General features: G+C 48.9%; 1 protein-coding gene across 1 annotated transcript in view; it reads left to right on the top strand.

The window, feature by feature from the left end:
* SAMD4B (sterile alpha motif domain containing 4B) overlaps nt 1-16,907 on the top strand; it is a 39,574-nt gene that overhangs the window by 16,252 nt on the left and 6,415 nt on the right. Inside the window, exons 3-7 of the mRNA XM_072752230.1 lie at nt 8,182-8,652; nt 13,958-14,197; nt 14,854-14,963; nt 15,124-15,210; nt 15,845-16,187. Of these exons, the coding sequence (XP_072608331.1) occupies nt 8,182-8,652; nt 13,958-14,197; nt 14,854-14,963; nt 15,124-15,210; nt 15,845-16,187 (1,251 nt within the window). The remainder of the gene's footprint in view (nt 1-8,181; nt 8,653-13,957; nt 14,198-14,853; nt 14,964-15,123; nt 15,211-15,844; nt 16,188-16,907) is intronic.

The following is a 16,907-nucleotide window of genomic DNA, read 5'->3' on the forward strand; positions in this document are numbered from 1 at the left end:
GGTAAAAAGCAAGGTCTCCTCCCTTCCATACTTCCATATTGCCAGCTTGTGTATGTTTTGTGAGATAATCTGTATGTGTTAAGTACACATATTCTCCCTTCAACTGCTTCATTGTTTTGGTCATTTTAATACATAGAGCAAAACACTGTGCATATTAATCAATTTCACTTAATGATGTAACTTGAGGATTTCATATTCAGGATGTATACGTGTATATATATTTCATTGTTAGTGGCTGCATTAAAGCTAGAATAGGTAATATTTATGGAGCCCTACCTGGGTATCCAGCAAAGTTTTATCTTTATTACTCGTTTGACCCTCAAAACAGCTCTGTAAGGTAGGTCTTATTGTTCTTTCATTTTATTGATGAGACTAAGTTCTGGAGAGGTTTAGTGACTTGCCTGGGTCATACAACTGGTCAGAGGTGGAACTGGAATTTGACTTTAGAGCTCTTACTCTTGATCAGTAAGCTCTACCATGTGGTATGTTTGGTCTTGCTCTTACAAACAGTGCTGTAATCAGTACTCTTTAAGCATCTCTAGGATAAATTCTTAGAATTCTGTGGAACTGCTAGTTTGAAGTGATATGCATTTAAAATACTCAGTGGCTCAGTCAGTTAAGCCTCTGACTCTGGATTTCAACTCCGGTTATGATGTCAAGGTGGTGAGATAAAGCCCCATGTTGGGCTCTATGCTCAGCACAGAGTGTGCTCCTCCCCCTGCTCACCTGCGCACAAGGGTGTATGTGCGCCCCCTTCCTCAAACAAACAAACTCTCTTTAAAAATAAATAAATAAATAAATATTCTCTTTTATCACATTGCCTTGAAAGACATGATACACTTTATACCAAGAACTGAGGCCCAACCCAGGTAGTTTGCTTTGGGATTTGGGGAGTAATGCCTCGCCGGGGTTAAGAATTGATAAGGAATAAATTCACTGGTGAATGAAAATATGAAGTAAGGTTTTCAGCCATAGCTCCATGTCAGATGGTGAGAATATTACAAGCTGGTACTTAGATGGAGAGGTAGGGAAAACTTAGAATGCAAGAAGCGAAAGGAGGATGATGGTGCATATTAGAGTCGGCAAGTAGCATGCCAGGAGTAGAACAGAGCATGCCTGGAGAGAGAAGTGATCACAGAGGTAAATTCTATAGAGCCTTGAATGCCTCTTTCATTTTTTTTTAATTTTTTTTATTATTTATTTATGATAGTCATACATAGAGAGAGAGAGAGGCAGAGACATAGGCAGAGGGAGAAGCAGGCTCCATGCACTGGGAGCCCGACGTGGGATTCGATCCCGGGTCTCCAGGATCGCGCCCTGGGCCAAAGGCAGGCGCCAAACCGCTGCGCCACCCAGGGATCCCCTTGAATGCCTCTTTCATAATAGACAGGGGGGGCTCCAAGACCAAGGAGCCCTCTGTCACCTGCCTTGGTCCTACCAGCAAGTAGAACAGCCTCCTTGCCTTATTTGTGAAGGAGGAAGCTACTTCCAAGGCCTAGAGGCCTGCCTTGTGGGAAGAACTATGCACCTTCTGACTTTTTCCTCTTCCTTTGTTCATTATGGCCTTCCCATTCCCTTGTTTCCCAAACTTGCATCACCATCCACCTCATCTGGGGGGTAGTGACTGTTAAAATCCAGTCCCTTACCTACCACCAGCCAGACCCAAGTCAGAATCCTGAGGGGATGGGCCTGGGAACACAAACCTAGGTTCTGCTGACTAGGCGGCTTGAGAGTTGATATTCTGCTGGATGATTCATTTGGCATGGGACTTAAGAATAGGAGTCAGGACATCCAGAGTTCTAGATCCATCTCTGCCACTAACACCTCTCGTGTGTTGGGCCTGCTCCACCCCACTTGAGCCTGAGGATCCATATCTGAAGAGTGAGAGGGTTCTAGATACTCTCCAAGCGCCTCTTGGGTTCTGAAATGACACACCAAAGAAGGTAGAGCCATAGCCAAGTATATTACTTGTTTTGGAGCCCAGTACATTCTTCTAAAAAAATAGTTCTTAATATTTTAGGAGATGGACACTTCAGAGAATCTGTTCCCCCCACCACCACCAAGATGTACACTTATTCCACAGATCAAATCTTGAATTCAGTTGGTACACCAATCCCCAGGGAAGAGTTGCCTCTTATAGGATCTAAAACTCTAGCTTTTTAGATTCTTTCAGACCAGGGTGGCTGAACAGTGAGGCAGATCCTCTGCCATTTTCTGGGTTTGTACTCTGTGTCCCAACCACTCAGCCCTGCCATTTCCTTCAGTTCTCCCACGGGGACGCTGGGTCCACACTTGGGTCAGAGCTGCCCACTGCCCTTCTTTCTCCTCAGGAAGGTCAGGGAGTGCAGAGGGCTTGATCTAGGCAAGTGGGTCCCAAACCAGGCTTCATGTCAGAATCACTTAAGGACTTTATAAAAATAATCTGAGGCCTGGGTCTTATCCCCAGCAAGTCTGATATTTTTTAAGCTCTCTAGTGGGCTCTTGTGTGCATCCAGTAGAGAACCACTTGTCTTAACACTGATACTGATTCTGGGTGGGCCTGGGAAGCTGGTGAGGGTATGCATCCTACTGGGAGTGGGGAGTTGGGGCTGTGGAAGGGGGATCTGGTCTGGGCTATTCTTTTCTCTTAAGCAACTGGAAGGATTTAGGGAAGTCCCCCAGCTCAGGCAGCCAGTACTGGTTTCATGGAAGCAGAATCTGAAACAATACCCAGGAAGAGAAAAACAGTACCCTACGGGTCTCTGGAACAGGGAAAGAGAGACTTCAGCTTTCCCTTTGCTGTCTTCCCTATTCCCTTTCCAGTGCTATGTTCCCTGCCAGTAATCCTGGCTCCTTCTTTCCCCCTATGCTGACTTGGACCAAAAGGGTAGAGCCAGGGAAGCTGAAATCCCCTTCCCTCCCTGTTCCTTCAGCTTCCTGGGCCACATTTCCTGCATTTCTTTCCTCCTCCTGTCCTCTGAGTCAGAGTCCCTGTATCCAGCAGGTTTAAACTCCTCCCTCTCTGGCTCACTGAATCTGGGTGGGGAAACTGAGGTCAGGAGGGGGCCGAGGCTGAATGAGTCACCAGAGCTCAGCTCTCATGTCTCCACCCTCCCCTTTCAAGCTCTACTAACACAGTTCATCAAACAAAAATGTGAGCCCCCTGGCCCTCCCCCTTGTTTGTGCGAGCTGGGGTGAGGTAGAGAAGGGCGTGTTTGCAGCCAAACCCCAGCCCCTGTGACGAGTGCCTGAGGCTGCCACGATTGTTGCAACAGCCCAGCACATAAAAATGGATTTGCTCTTATGGCAGTCTCCAAGATATATTTGGCTCCTATGATTTTCCAGGACCCAGGGTCATGAGGTACTTCTCTCTGGTCACCTGGCTAAGGAGAGTACTCATGGACAGTCTCTCTGGTCCTCTCCATGCCTGCAGAATCCAGGTTTGCAGCTTGGGGAGAAGCAGCCATTGGCATCATGGCATTCCCCAGCCCCCTCCCCCATCCGCCCACCTCCAGCATTTCATCATTGCTTATTGTGCCTCTAGCTCAAAGGAACCAGAGACATGTCTGTTTTTGGTAAATAACTGCATGAAAATCCCCACCCCTGTTGGGAATCTTAAGGGGGAGTCCCAGATGTGCCCTTCTATGTTAACTGCTCCCCACAGCCCCAAAACAATGTGGGCTCTAGATCTTCAACCAGAAGCAATGGCACTAATAGTTAAAATGCATGAAGTACTTAACACATGTCAGGTGCTTTGTACAACTGTCCCATTGAATCTTTACAACAACCCTGTGACATAGGGTTTTTACTACCCTTGCTATACAGAAGGGACCAGGTTCAGAGACGTTAAAGGACTGGTCAACAGTTATGTTGAGCTAGGTCATAGAAGCAGAGGTAGATTTTGAATGCAGGCAAGTTTCCCTTTTGAACCTGTGCTCTTACTCCATATACTCTACTAGGACATAAGACAGGGTTACCTGAGGTCAGGGGATCCTCGAGAGGGCACATTATACACATACAGACACCACTACTTTCCAGGAGACCATCTGGGTTCAATTGTGCAGGTATTCATTGGGCCCCTGCTGTGTCTCAACTCTGGGCCAGACTTTACTGATCTGAGCAGGAAACAAAGTTTCATCCCCACCCGTCATCTGCAGCCCCAGCTGGGCTCACCCCAAGGGGCCTGAGGCTGCGCAAATTCCTTGGACCAGTTCCAGTGCTCACTGATGCTTCCCAGTCATGGGAGGCCCGCCCTCCCCACCGCACCGCTGCACAGACACATGAACACACATTTCCCCAGGGTCAGCCTCCAGTCGTCCAAAACCACTCTCTCCTTTCTCCATAGTAGAACAAGGTCCTTCATTGAGCCCAACCCTTGGGGCTGTTCTGTCACGTCCCCTGGCAGTACCAGAGGAGAAGCTGTGTCCCGTAGCTGGGGTCCTGGCAGTATTCTGAGGTGGGGGAGGGACTAGACAAGGCTTCTCTCTGTCCCAGATGCCTCTGGCTACCCTTTAAGGCCTAAACAACAGCAATTGAGAACATCAGGGTAGGGCTGGTAGGGGGTAGGCTGACTGCTGGAGAAAGGAGAAAAACACCAATCACTGAGTCACATAGTAAGTGCTTACTGTGGGCAGACTGTCAGGTGCTTTACGTGCATTGTCTCCCTAAATCCTCTCAGCCCTCTAATCCCCCTTTTGCAGAGGAGGAAGCATATTGCCCAGGCAACTGTATAACACAGCTCAGATGCGAGTCTTTGACTTTCTGTCCCTAATCTTCATCACTGTATTTCTTCTTCCTTCTCATCAAGAGCAAAAAAACTCTGGGATTAAGTCAGGAAAATGGGGTACCAGGATGTTCGTTCCTTTGTGATTGAGTGCCAGATGGAGGTAGGAGGGTGGGAAAGGTGAAGGCTTCCTGATGTCAGAAAGGCCTGTCCCACCTTGGAAACATCCTTAGATATGGAGATGACCTAAGAGTCAGCCTTGTAGTCATGGGAAGCTGATTCAAGAGAAGATCGAGGAGATGAGGTTTCCTAACCTTGAGTGGCAGGTCCTGCTTGAGATCTGGAAAGCCAGGGACGGTGAAGGGGTGGAGAACAAGAGACTTGGCATTGGAGAACTAGTATAATGTTGTGGGTAAAAGTTCCTCCCACTTCCAGAGGTTGACAGACCTGGGTTCAGTTCTTGGTCTGTCGCTTTGGGGAAGTGATTCCACCTCCTGGAGTCTAGTCCCTCATGTATAAGATGGGGATATTAAAAGAGGGTTGAGGTGAGGTTCTTAGCGCAGTGTGACATATAGTCATGCTCAATGACGTATTGACATATAGTAAATGCTCAATAAATGCTACCTGTTACTACTATTACTGTGTAATATTACTGTTCTGTTTTGGCCAATACTATGGGCATAACAGGAATTGATGACTTTGCATTAATGGATGAATCCCTGGGCACTTGAACAGAGCTTCTCTAGATAGCTTAGAGCAGAAAGTCCCAGGCCAAGAGAATGTGAAGTTATATGGCCAGGAGTTAGGAGTTGTGTGTAATTCATTTTCTTAGAGCTACATATTTAAGGAGAATTAGAAATTTATGTGAACTTCTAGACCATAGATTTCCACACAGGTCATTAAGAGAAAGGGATGGGGACGTGGACGCCTGGGTGGCTCAGCGGTTGAGCCATCTGCCTTTGGCTCAGGGCATGATCCCAGAGTCCCAGGATCAAGTCCTGCATCAGGTTTCCTGCATGGACCCTGCTTCTGCCTGTCTCTGCCTCTCTCTCTCTCTCTCCCTCTCCTTCTGTGTCTCTCATGAATAAATAAAATCTAAAAAAAAAAAAAAAAAAAAAGATGTGTGAACGGGTATTTCTCACGGTTTCATGCAAGGCTCCCTGTAAGAGGAGACCAGTGGCCCTTGGAATCTTAAGCCTTTAGGAAGTTGGGTTGAGACACGGTCAGACGCACAGGGATCCAGATCAGGGCTCACTGGAAATCTATAGATGCCTAGAATTCTGAGGCTCTTTATATATGTCTGTTCCTCTCCATTTCCAGGACCAGGAGTGGGCATGTGGCTTTAGAGTCTCTGTGGGTAGGACGCCTGGGTGGCTCAGCGGTTGAGCATCTGACTTTGACTCAGGGTGTGATCCTGGAGTCCTGGGATCGAGTCCCACATTGGGCTACGTGCATGGAGACTGCTTCTCCCTCTGCCTAATATCTCTGCCTCTCTCTGTGTGTCTCTCATGAATAAATAAAAATAAATAAAATATTTTTTTAAAAAAGAATCTCTGTGGGTATTTGAAAAGAAGGAGCCACGGTAAGATATAATAACCGTGATGTTAGATAGGGCAGCTAATATTTGCTGAGGACTTTGTGTTATGGTCTCACTTAATTCCTAGTAGCTCTGCCAGGTAGGAATGATTCTGACCCGCACTCGACAAGAGAAAGTAAAGCTCAGTGAAGTTACCACATTTGCCCAGAGTAACATAAGTGGGCGAGGTGGGAATAAGCCACATCTCTGCCTGTTCTTTTTCATCACTCACCCCTCTGAGGTCCTAGCTCTGTCTGGTTAGAGCCAGCTCCTTTGCCCCTTCCCAGGACCTTACCAATAGCCCAGTAGCTCATCTCTCAGAACACCCTTATTTGCGAATCATCATCCTGGCTAAGAGTCTGAGCTCACTTGCCCAGTGTGGAGGATGTAGTTGGTCCCAGTCCTTGATCATTATCTCTTTTCTCAAATATTGGTATTCTTTGTCCCTTTCCTTTGCCTTGTCGGCATTTTCTCCCATCCTCCACTCCATTGAAGTGGTAACAAGGTTTTCAAGGAGGATAGTCAGACCTGTAAGGGTTCCTTCCCAAGGCCTCCTTTATGTGGCCAAGTCTTGGGGAGTACCCTTCTGGATCAACAGGTGCAACCTGGCTCATCTCTACAGAGAGACTTAGGCTCTTAAACTGTGGGATGGAAAAAAGACATCACAGATCACTATGGCGTGGAGCAGCAGGGAGGCTTCCCAGATGAGGGCAGATTTAGGCAGTCCATTAAAAGATCTAGAATTTGGATGGCAGAAAGAAGACTGTTGCCAGCTCAAGCCTTGGATCTCAGAGTGAGTGTGGAAACTTGAATGAATGTGATCATGGGGAGAGCCCCAGAGAAGGTGGGAAGGTGGGGGTATCCTAAATCTTTATCTAGAGGACTAGGATGTGGGAAGTACCCTAAAAATGAAGGTGCTGTTGGCTAGGAGTTGTTGAACTGAAGTCCTTTGGTTGTGGTTGCCATTGTGACATCTTGGTATGCTTTTAGGAAGAGAAATCCATGTTGGTGAATGGGAGCCAATTGGAGGGGGAAAATCTGGAGGCAAAGAGACCAGTTTAAAAAAAAAAAAAGGGGGATCCCTGGGTGGCGCAGCGGTTTGGCGCCTGCCTTTGGCCCAGGGCGCGATCCTGGAGACCCGGGATCGAATCCCACGTCAGGCTCCCGGTGCATGGAGCCTGCTTCTCCCTCTGCCTGTATCTCTGCCTCTCTCTCTCTCTCTCTCTCTCTGTGACTATCATAAATAAATAAAAAAAAAAAATTAAAAAAAAAAAATTTAAAAATAAAAAAATAAAAAAAAAAAAAACAGCAAGCAGTTAGTAAATACATTCTTTCTATAATCATGGTCACTTTACATTCTTTATTAGCTCTTTGGCTATCAGAGCAACACTGTGAATTGGGTAGTGTAATTTTCTCCAAAACTTTTCAGGTGAGGAAATCACTCCTCAGTGAGATTCCAGGTCTAGCTAATAAGTTGGAAGGTCCAGACTGTGCTTGCTTCCAGAGCCCAAACTACTAACCATCATATTCCATGGTCATCTCCTGTCAGGAAGGAGGCTCTTTTGATAGGGTGAAGGGGGTGTGCATAGAGGCCATGAAGATAAAGAACGCAAATATAATGAGAAGAGCAGGCCTGGGGATGGCAGGAGGAGCTCGGATTCCAGAGTAGTAAGTTTGGCTAATGGGGAGCCACAGCAGGTGTTGGAGAGTAGGAGTGATGTGGAACCAGGAAAAATTACTCTGGAAATACGGTGAGTGCGTTTGGTGTCATCAATATGAAGGGCAAGCTAAGGGGTCATCAAGGGAGAAGAGATTGGAGTTGAGGGGGCAGGCCATAGGCACCACTCCTGGGTAGAGTCCCCCACCCTGGTTCCCCTGACATTTCCTTTTGTCCCCTCTGCAGCCATCGTCAGCCAGTGGCAGCAGGAGTCCAAAGAGAAAGTGGTATCCCTCCTGCTGTCCCACCTGCCCCTGCTTCAGCCAGGCAACACGGAGGCCAAGTCGGAGTACATGAGGCTGCTGCAGAAAGTGCTGGCCTACTCGATCGAGAGCAATGCCTTCATCGAGGAGAGCCGCCAGCTACTCTCTTATGCCCTCATCCACCCAGCCACCACACTGGAGGACCGCAATGCACTGGCCCTCTGGCTGAGCCACCTGGAAGAGCGACTGGCTAGTGGCTTCCGCACCCGGCCTGAGCCCACCTACCACTCACGCCAAGGCTCAGATGAGTGGGGGGGCCCTGCAGAGCTGGGCCCTGGGGAGGCTGGGCCAGGCTGGCAGGACAAGCCACCCCGGGAAAATGGACATGTGCCCTTCCACCCATCCAGCTCAGTGCCGCCAGCCATCAACAGTATTGGGAGCAACGCAAATGCAGGTGAGGGAGTAGGGATCCCAGGAGGTCATGCCTACTTGGAAAAGGTCAAACTGGGCTCTCTCTCTACTTGCTCTTTGGCCCTGGGCAAGTCACATAAATCTATCTGGACCTCAGCTTTATGAGGCAGTTAGAGGTTGTAAACTGGCTTTGTGGGAGCCATATGTGACCTACAGACGTGTTTTGTTGAGCCTAAACTCAGTGAAACTTTGGTTTTGTCTTTATGTTTGATTTATTAACTTATTTTAAAAGTGTATTTATTCCCGAGAGACACAGAAACAGAGACAGGGAGAAGCAGGCTCCTCACAGAGAGCCCAATGTGGGACTTGATCCCTGGACCAGGATCACTCCTTGAGCCAAAGGCACATGCTCAACTGCTGAGCCACCCAGGCGTCCCTGTCTTGTTATGTTTTTTTTTTTTTTTTTTTTTTTTTTTTTTTAAGATTTTATTTATTTACTCATGATAGACATAGAGAGAGAGAAGCAGAGACACAGGCAGAGGGAGAAGCAGGCTCCATGCACCGGGAGCCTGACGTGGGATTCGATCCCGGGTCTCCAGGATCGCGCCCTGGGCCAAAGGCAGGCGCCAAACCACTGCGCCACCCAGGGATCCCTTGTTATGTTTTAAAATAAATTTGATGACATAAGAAATTAGGGATTTTCCCCTAAAGATCCAGATTTCAGTTTCTCTTAAAAAGTTAAACCTGGCAACTCAAGCGCCGTAATCCTGTAGTAACAATAAGATGGGGTTGAATATTGACCACCCCTTAAAACCCTGCACATGTGCCCCAGCCTCTACCCCCATCACCTTCCTTTGGGCATATCTGATACCTACTGGGCCTCTGAAAGCCTTGAGTTAATAGCCATAATCTAAGGTCCTTTCTAGCTTAGACATTGTGGATTTATGTATATGGCTTCAACTATCAGCACTATTTCTGAGAAATTTGTGTTTGTAAGCCTGTTTATGTAAGATGTAGTTCACGCTGTAAGATATTAGTTGGTAACATTGTTGAGCATTGACTGTGCTGTAAGCACTTTTCTGATATGATCTCGTTTAATCCTAGTCGCAACTTTATCCTCCGCCCCATTCTAGAGGTGATACGGAGACTCAAAGACGTGAAGTCATGTATTCAAGGTTATACACAAAACAAGTAGTAGAACAGTCCAAGGTTCAGACCCCAGCAATCTGACACCAGAGCCTACCCCCCTGACCACTACGCTGTCCTCCAACTAAGTGGTCTGGAAAGGGCTGTGTTGGAAAGCACCCCAGATGCTAGGGTGAGCCAGGAGGAGCAGGTGTTCTAGTGAGCTTTTGAAATAATGGTTGAAATGAACAGGTTGAGAGAGAGTGGCATTTCCAAGGCTTGGTGAGGTGATATTACCTGACTCCAGCTGAGAGATTTCCAAGATTTATTTTTTTTTTTTTTACGATTTTATTTTTATTTATTAATGAGAGAGAGAGAGCGCGCACACAGCAGAGACACTGGCAGAGGGAGAAGCAGGCTCCATGAGAGAGAGAGAGAGAGAGCGCGTGCGCGCATGCGTGCACAGCAGAGACACAGGCAGAGGGAGAAGCAGGCTCCATGCAGGGAGCCTGACGTGGGACTCGATCCCAGGTCTCCAGGATCAAGCCCTGGACTGCCCAATTTCCAAGATTTAACCTCAGCATGGATGGCCTCCTTTGGCTGGCTGGTACTAGTTAAAGCAAGCCAAGAGAGAGTGGCGGTGAAATGTCATCCATGCCAGCAGGTGGGACAAGCCCTGGGTCTCTAGTGCCCAGCTCTGTGGCACCTGGTACACATCCTTGATGCCCTGAGCCTCTTTCCTCAGTTTCCTATGGATGTCCTGGCCACCTGCCTCCCTCCCAGGTGCTGGTAAGAATCGGAGAAAGTGAGGGAAAGGAGGGTATTTCTGGCACCTCTAGCAACCCAAAGTGTGTTAGTCTCAGAGCATCAGTTTCTGGATCCAATTTGGGAAATTATATTAATAACAGTAAGTCAGGATTATTGAGAGTATTCAGTCTTTTTCAAAAGTTGTTCTGAGAACTTTACATATATAAATTCTTTGGCTGAATCATAGAGAAGTCACCTGCCTTAGGTGGTGTAGCCAGAATTTAAATCCAGGCAGTCTGGCTCTACAGCTCATACTTTTAACTACTATGCTACATTTCCTCCACCTAAAAGTGACCCTCCCATAGATGCTCAGACATCATCAAGGGGAGAGTTTACCCAGGCAGGGTGCCCATACATTTCTTCTCCCCAATGAGGACAGCAGCTATTAAAGGACTCACTAACCTGGAACAGTGTCAGATAGGGGGGTTGGAACAGAAGAGAGAAAGGAGTTGGGCATTCCAGGTAGAGGACACAGCATGAAATGAAGGAAGAGGGGCGGAAAATTAGAGTATACAGACAGGTCTGGCTAGGATAGAGAGATGCATAGCAGTAGTAGACATTCATGTTTACCATGTGCCTGCTCCTGTGCCAAGGATATCACTTAGAAGTGGAGACAGAGGGGGCAGATGAAATGACTTGCCCAGCACCATAGTTAATAGGTGGCAGAGCCAGAATTTTAATGCAAGTCGGTCTTGACTCCCAGATCGCAGTATATGAGGGCCACATTCTGGGGGGCCTTGAAGGATAGGGTGAAGCTTTTAAATTTTTACAGGCAGTTCAGGAAACAGGAAACCATTAAAATATTTTTGAGTGGGGAGCAAGGATTGGCCTGTAAGGGCAGGCAGGGTGGGTTTGGGGTGCTGCCAAAGACAGACCAGGGTTTCTTGGAGAGTGTGAGGCCCTGAATCTCCAGCCGGCATTCCTGTTTTTATAGCTCTCATGCTGTGGCCAGCCTCCACCCCAGTGCCTAGCCAAGCAGGGTTCCTCAGGAACTGCACGATCATTCCAATCAGGATAATTTCCTGCCCTCTCAGCCTGGCCTGCCTCCTCCTTGGCTGAGAAGGGAAGAGGAGGAGGCCATAGGCACCAAGACGGGCCAAAAAAAAAGTCTGTACCGAATTCCATAGGGCCCAAAAGGTGCCATTTTCTGGGAACTCAGACTCTTGGAAGAAACTGTGAGAAGAGGACCCCACAGGGATCCCTGGGTGGCGCAGCGGTTTGGTGCCTGCCTTTGGCCCAGGGCGCGATCCTGGAGACCCGGGATCGAATCCCACGTCAGGCTCCCGGTGCATGGAGCCTGCTTCTCCTTCTGCCTGTGTCTCTGCCTCTCTCTCTCTCTCTCTCTCTGTGACTATCATAAATAAATAAAAATTAAAAAAAAAAAAAAGAGAGAGAGAAGAGGACCCCACAGATCACAGGCAGAGATGGAGGCTAGTCTTAGGGGGTGGATCAGTATACTGCTCTCTCTTCAGGTGACTACCTGGCTGGCTAGGAGCATAGATACTGTCACAGACGAAGGAGGTGTTTTGGGGCCTGTACCAGGCTGGTTGGCCTTCCTGGGTTAAGTTTCAGTGGAGCACTGGCAGGAATCCCAGCCTTCCCATCAGAAACAAAGCTAGGGTTCTTCCGTTGCTGCCTCCCAACTCCCTCTGGCAACTGGGGCAAAGTGCTTCTGTTCCTGAGCCTTGATGTTCTTACCTACCCACCAGGGTGAGGCGTTTTAGCCTTGTATCCTTATCTTTTTATATGACTTTGGATACTTTTGAATTCCCTGTGTCAGGTTCAGAGGTACCCTCAATAGGTGGGTGCCTGTGTCAGGTTCAGAGGTACCCTCAATAGGTGGGTGCCCTCCTATTGGCATTTATGAAACTGAAGGCTCTTGTGTATCATGACCTGCACCTGACCCTGGCAATGCTGAAATCATTGAGTGAGGTTGCTATTCCTGCAACTGCTTGAAATTGAGAAGCTTCACCCTATCCTTCAAGGCCCTCAGAATGTGGCCCTAATATACATGAGCCCAGCAAGAGGCAGGCTGGTGATGGAGGCAGTAAATGTTAGGCCTGAGGCAGTAACACGGGGCTTTAGGGAATGCAGAGGAAAGAGTCACAGAAGAGCTAACACTTGAATGAGGAGTGAAGGCTGAGGTGGCTGGCAGGTAAGGGTAGAAGAGCAGTGAGGTAGGCAGAGGGAGTAGTTACAAAGAAAGGTCTGGAAGCTCATGGGAACCTTCCCTTTCCTGAGGATGGTTAAAATCAATTTGGAACCATTTTCTTACCTCAGGAATGGGATGGATGGAGAGTATGAAAATCTTGTGGAAGAAGGCCTGGATTCACCCTGAGTCACTGGACTTCATAGGTGGCTGATTTTGGCTCAGTACAAATCTTTGGGAGGTGGTAAGGCCCAATGACGGGGATGTTGAGGAAGCACTTTAGATATTTAATTCGTTATACGTTTCATTTGTTATTTATTTTACAAATGCTAATGAAGCAGCTCCTCCAGGCCAGGCCCTACTGTAATTACAGAGGATACAATGATCTTTAAGACAGGACAAGTCCCTGTTGTCACAGGTCTTGTATCGTAGCAGGGGTGTTCAGTTAATAAGCATGTAAATGAATAACTAGGTTAAATTATTTCAGGTTGTGGCAGGTGCTGAAGGGAAGATAAATAAGAGTCATATGATAAAAAAAAAATAAAAGAGTCATATGATAGAGTAACCAAGATTGGTGGGGGGCAGCTACTCAGAGAAGGCCTTGGAAGAGATGTTGCTTGCTTGAGATGAGTCTTTACGGAGCCAACTGCTAAGATCAAGAAGACAAGAAGATAGAGCAAGTGCACAAGTCCCGAGGTTGGACAGCTTGAGTGTTGCAGGAACAAATGAGGGTTGGTGGGGAAGCAAAAGCTAAAAAGGCTTGAACTGAAGGGTAAGTTGGGGGAGATGAGCAGGGCCCAGGTCCCACACAGGGCCTTGTAGATCTGTAGAAGATTTTGAATTTTATCCTCAGTGTGAAGGGAAGTCATAGATGGTATTTGAAATAAGGACTGACTTGGTCAGATTTGCATTTTTAGAAGGATCAACATGGCTTCTGCAAAGTGAATGAACTGTAGGAGGCAAGAATGAAGGCAAGAAAACAGTAAGGGGACTGTAGCAGTAATTCCAGCAACAGACACCAGTGACAGACCCGGGTGCTGGAAGAGAAAGTGGAAAGATTCAGAGATGTGGCTGAGAGCTTGCAGATAGGTTGGGTGTGGGGAATGAGGGAACGAGCAATACCTGGTAGGTGTTTCCCCTCTGATCCCAGGGTCCCCTCCCACTGTTGGATATTGGGGCTGAGCTGCCATCCATCGCACCAACCGGGGGGCATGATCTCCTGGTCAGATCTCCAAACCTGACCTCTTGCCTCTCCCCCTCTGGCCAGGTCTCCCTTGCCAAATTCACCCCAGCCCGCTGAAGCGCTCCATGTCGCTCATCCCCACGAGCCCCCAGGCCCCTGGTGAGTGGCCGAGTCCGGAGGAGCTCGGGGCCCGGGCTGCTTTCACCACGCCCGACCACGCACCCCTCTCGCCCCAGAGCAGCGTGGCCTCCTCTGGCAGCGAGCAGACGGAGGAGCAGGGCTCCAGCCGGAACACGTTCCAGGAGGACGGCAGTGGCATGAAAGGTACGACAGGGGAGGACAGCCCTAGGACCCTCTGGAGAGAGGCTTCTGCATAGCTTAGAAGACAGAAGGGAAGCTTCCAACTTCCTGTCCCATTACTCTCTACCCTACTGTAGGCAGTGTCAGGTCTGAGGGGAGTGAGTCCCTGCCTTTAGGGCTCTCATCTGCAGAGAGATGCCTATAGGCCCTGGTCTGATGAGGGAGAAACCCCTGCCCTCAGACACCCCAGCCTGACACAGCAATAGCTGATGGAACAGAGGTTCCAGGAAGACTAATAGGGACATCAGTGAGGTCCTTCTAATATATATCCAGTCAAGCAGCTCAGAAGGGTCAGATGTCCTGATATGAGGGAAGGCCGCCTAGAAGAGTGTGACTGGGCAGAAGAAGAAGTGGCTTATGGACCCTTGGCTTTTCCCCACTCCTCCCAGTTTTCGGCAGTTTTTAATGTTACCTCTGGTAACATTCTATACACATATTCCACCCCCGCCTTCAAGGTGGAGTTCCATGGGGCTCAGGAGAAGGTGGGCTGATGTTGGGGCCTCGGGGTCCCGCCATGTATGGAACATTAAAAACTACAAAACACTGCTCCCTCCCATGACCCTTCCTCTGCCGTAGTCACAAGGTCCAGACCCCTGACCTCTTGCTCTCCTTTTCTACAGATGTGCCCTCATGGCTCAAGAGCCTCCGCTTGCACAAGTATGCAGCCCTCTTCTCACAGATGAGCTACGAGGAGATGATGACACTGACTGAGCAGCATTTGGAGTCTCAGGTGAAGCCCCAAGGGACCATCAGGGAGGTGTTGGGGACAACACCATTTTGACATTACCCATGCAGCCCAACCCTCTGGTGTCTCTTCAGGCCTTGTTAGGGCACCCCAAGTACCTCAGCTTCTCATTCCAGCTTCCTGTCCCTTTCTGCCCCTACCACAGAATGTCACCAAAGGTGCCCGCCACAAGATAGCCCTGAGCATCCAGAAGCTACGTGAGAGACAGAGTGTCCTCAAGTCCCTGGAGAAGGTAGGACCTGGTATCCCTATCTCCCAGCTGACTTCCCAGTGGCTCTGGGTGGCCTCCCTGGGGGCCTCCCCAGCCCTCGGGAGGCCAAGAACAAGTTAGATCACAGGGTTTACCTGCCTGTGGCTGAGAGGGTTCCCTCCGTTTGTGTCCTGGTCTTTCTCTCCAGACTTTGTCACTGTTAACTCAATCCTTCTGTTTCCTTTGGGTTTTCCTTTTCTGACTGGTATTTCCAATGGAGCAGAACGTCTCCCTGTGTGCATGATCTCTCTTTCTATTTACTTTCTCACCACTCACTCCCCTTCCATATCTGCGTTTTTGCAGCCTTTTCCCCTTTCCCTGTCACTTGCTTCCTGGTTTCATCCTTGTGGGACCCTGAGGCCCCAGCATCAGACCACCTCCTGAGCCCCATGGAACTCCACTTTGAAGGAGGGTGAAAGGGAATATGTGTATACACGTGTGTACGTATGTGTGCCTGAGTGTGTGTGAGCTTGCAGTGTCCTTACCTGCCTTTTCTAAGTGGTAGGACTCAGGGTTCCACAAGCCCTCTCCAAGGTCTGTCTGACTCCACTTGTATAGTCATTCTATGGAGCTGTGGCAGTCAGCGTGTGACCCTGGATGTGTTTTCCCCACTCAGGATGTGCTGGAAGGCGGGAATCTGCGAAATGCTCTGCAGGAGCTGCAGCAGATAATCATCACCCCCATCAAGGCCTACAGCGTCCTCCAGGCCACTGTGGCTGCTGCTGCTGCCACCACCCCTACTGCCAAGGATGGGAGCCGGGGGGAGCCACCACTGCCAGGTGCTGAGCCTCCCCTGGCTCACCCCGGCACAGACAAGGGCACTGAGTCCAAGGACCCTCCAGCTGCAGAGAGCTACCCCCCTCCACCAGCTCCGGCTCCCACTGATGGCAGTGAGCCAGCCCCAGCTCCCGTCGCCGACGGAGACATCCCCAGCCAGTTTACACGGGTGATGGGCAAAGGTGAGACAACCCAAGGCCCGGCAAGAAGTTCTGGACAGGGAGCCAAGTGGACCCAGTCATCAAATCGAAGTTAAATGATGGGGAGCAGAGCTTTTTAAAGTACCCTGGGGGGATGCCTGGATGGCTCAATGGTTGAGCATCTGCCTTTGGCTCAGGGCTCGTGTCTCTGTCTCTCTCTCTGTGTGTCTCATGAATAAGTGAATTTTTAAAATCTAAATAAATAAATAAATTTTTTAAAGCACCTGAGGATTAGATCACTTCAGAGAGTGCTGAGACCGAGAGTAGTGAGGCCCTGCCCTTAGGTGTGTCCAGGTTGATGGTAGGAGAGAACCCTTACTTACTATTCCAGTGTCTCCAAACTGAGCAGAAGGTGGGACAGTGTGTTGTTAGAAATCGTGTACAGTATGAGGCAAATCCACTGGTTCCTTCCTTCACAGGGGACTAAAGGCCACAGGATAAGTCTGGTGAAACTCCTAGTGGTCTTGGCCTTTCCTGAGGCAGCATGGCATAGCAGACTTTACACTTGGGTCCATATCCTTTTAGCCACGTGACCTGGGGCAAGTGATTCAACCTCTCTGAGCCACTGTGGTGGGCTTTATATATTCTCACGGCAGCCAGGTATCATGCTTCACACATAGCTAGAACTCACACAGCCTTGGTCCTCTTCCAACTTTTGTGCTGGCCAGCAGGGGCTGAGGAAGCTAGAGGTTGGCAGAGAAC

This window comes from Vulpes vulpes, chromosome 1 (assembly GCF_048418805.1).
Source record: "Vulpes vulpes isolate BD-2025 chromosome 1, VulVul3, whole genome shotgun sequence".
Classification (NCBI taxonomy): domain Eukaryota; kingdom Metazoa; phylum Chordata; class Mammalia; order Carnivora; family Canidae; genus Vulpes; species Vulpes vulpes.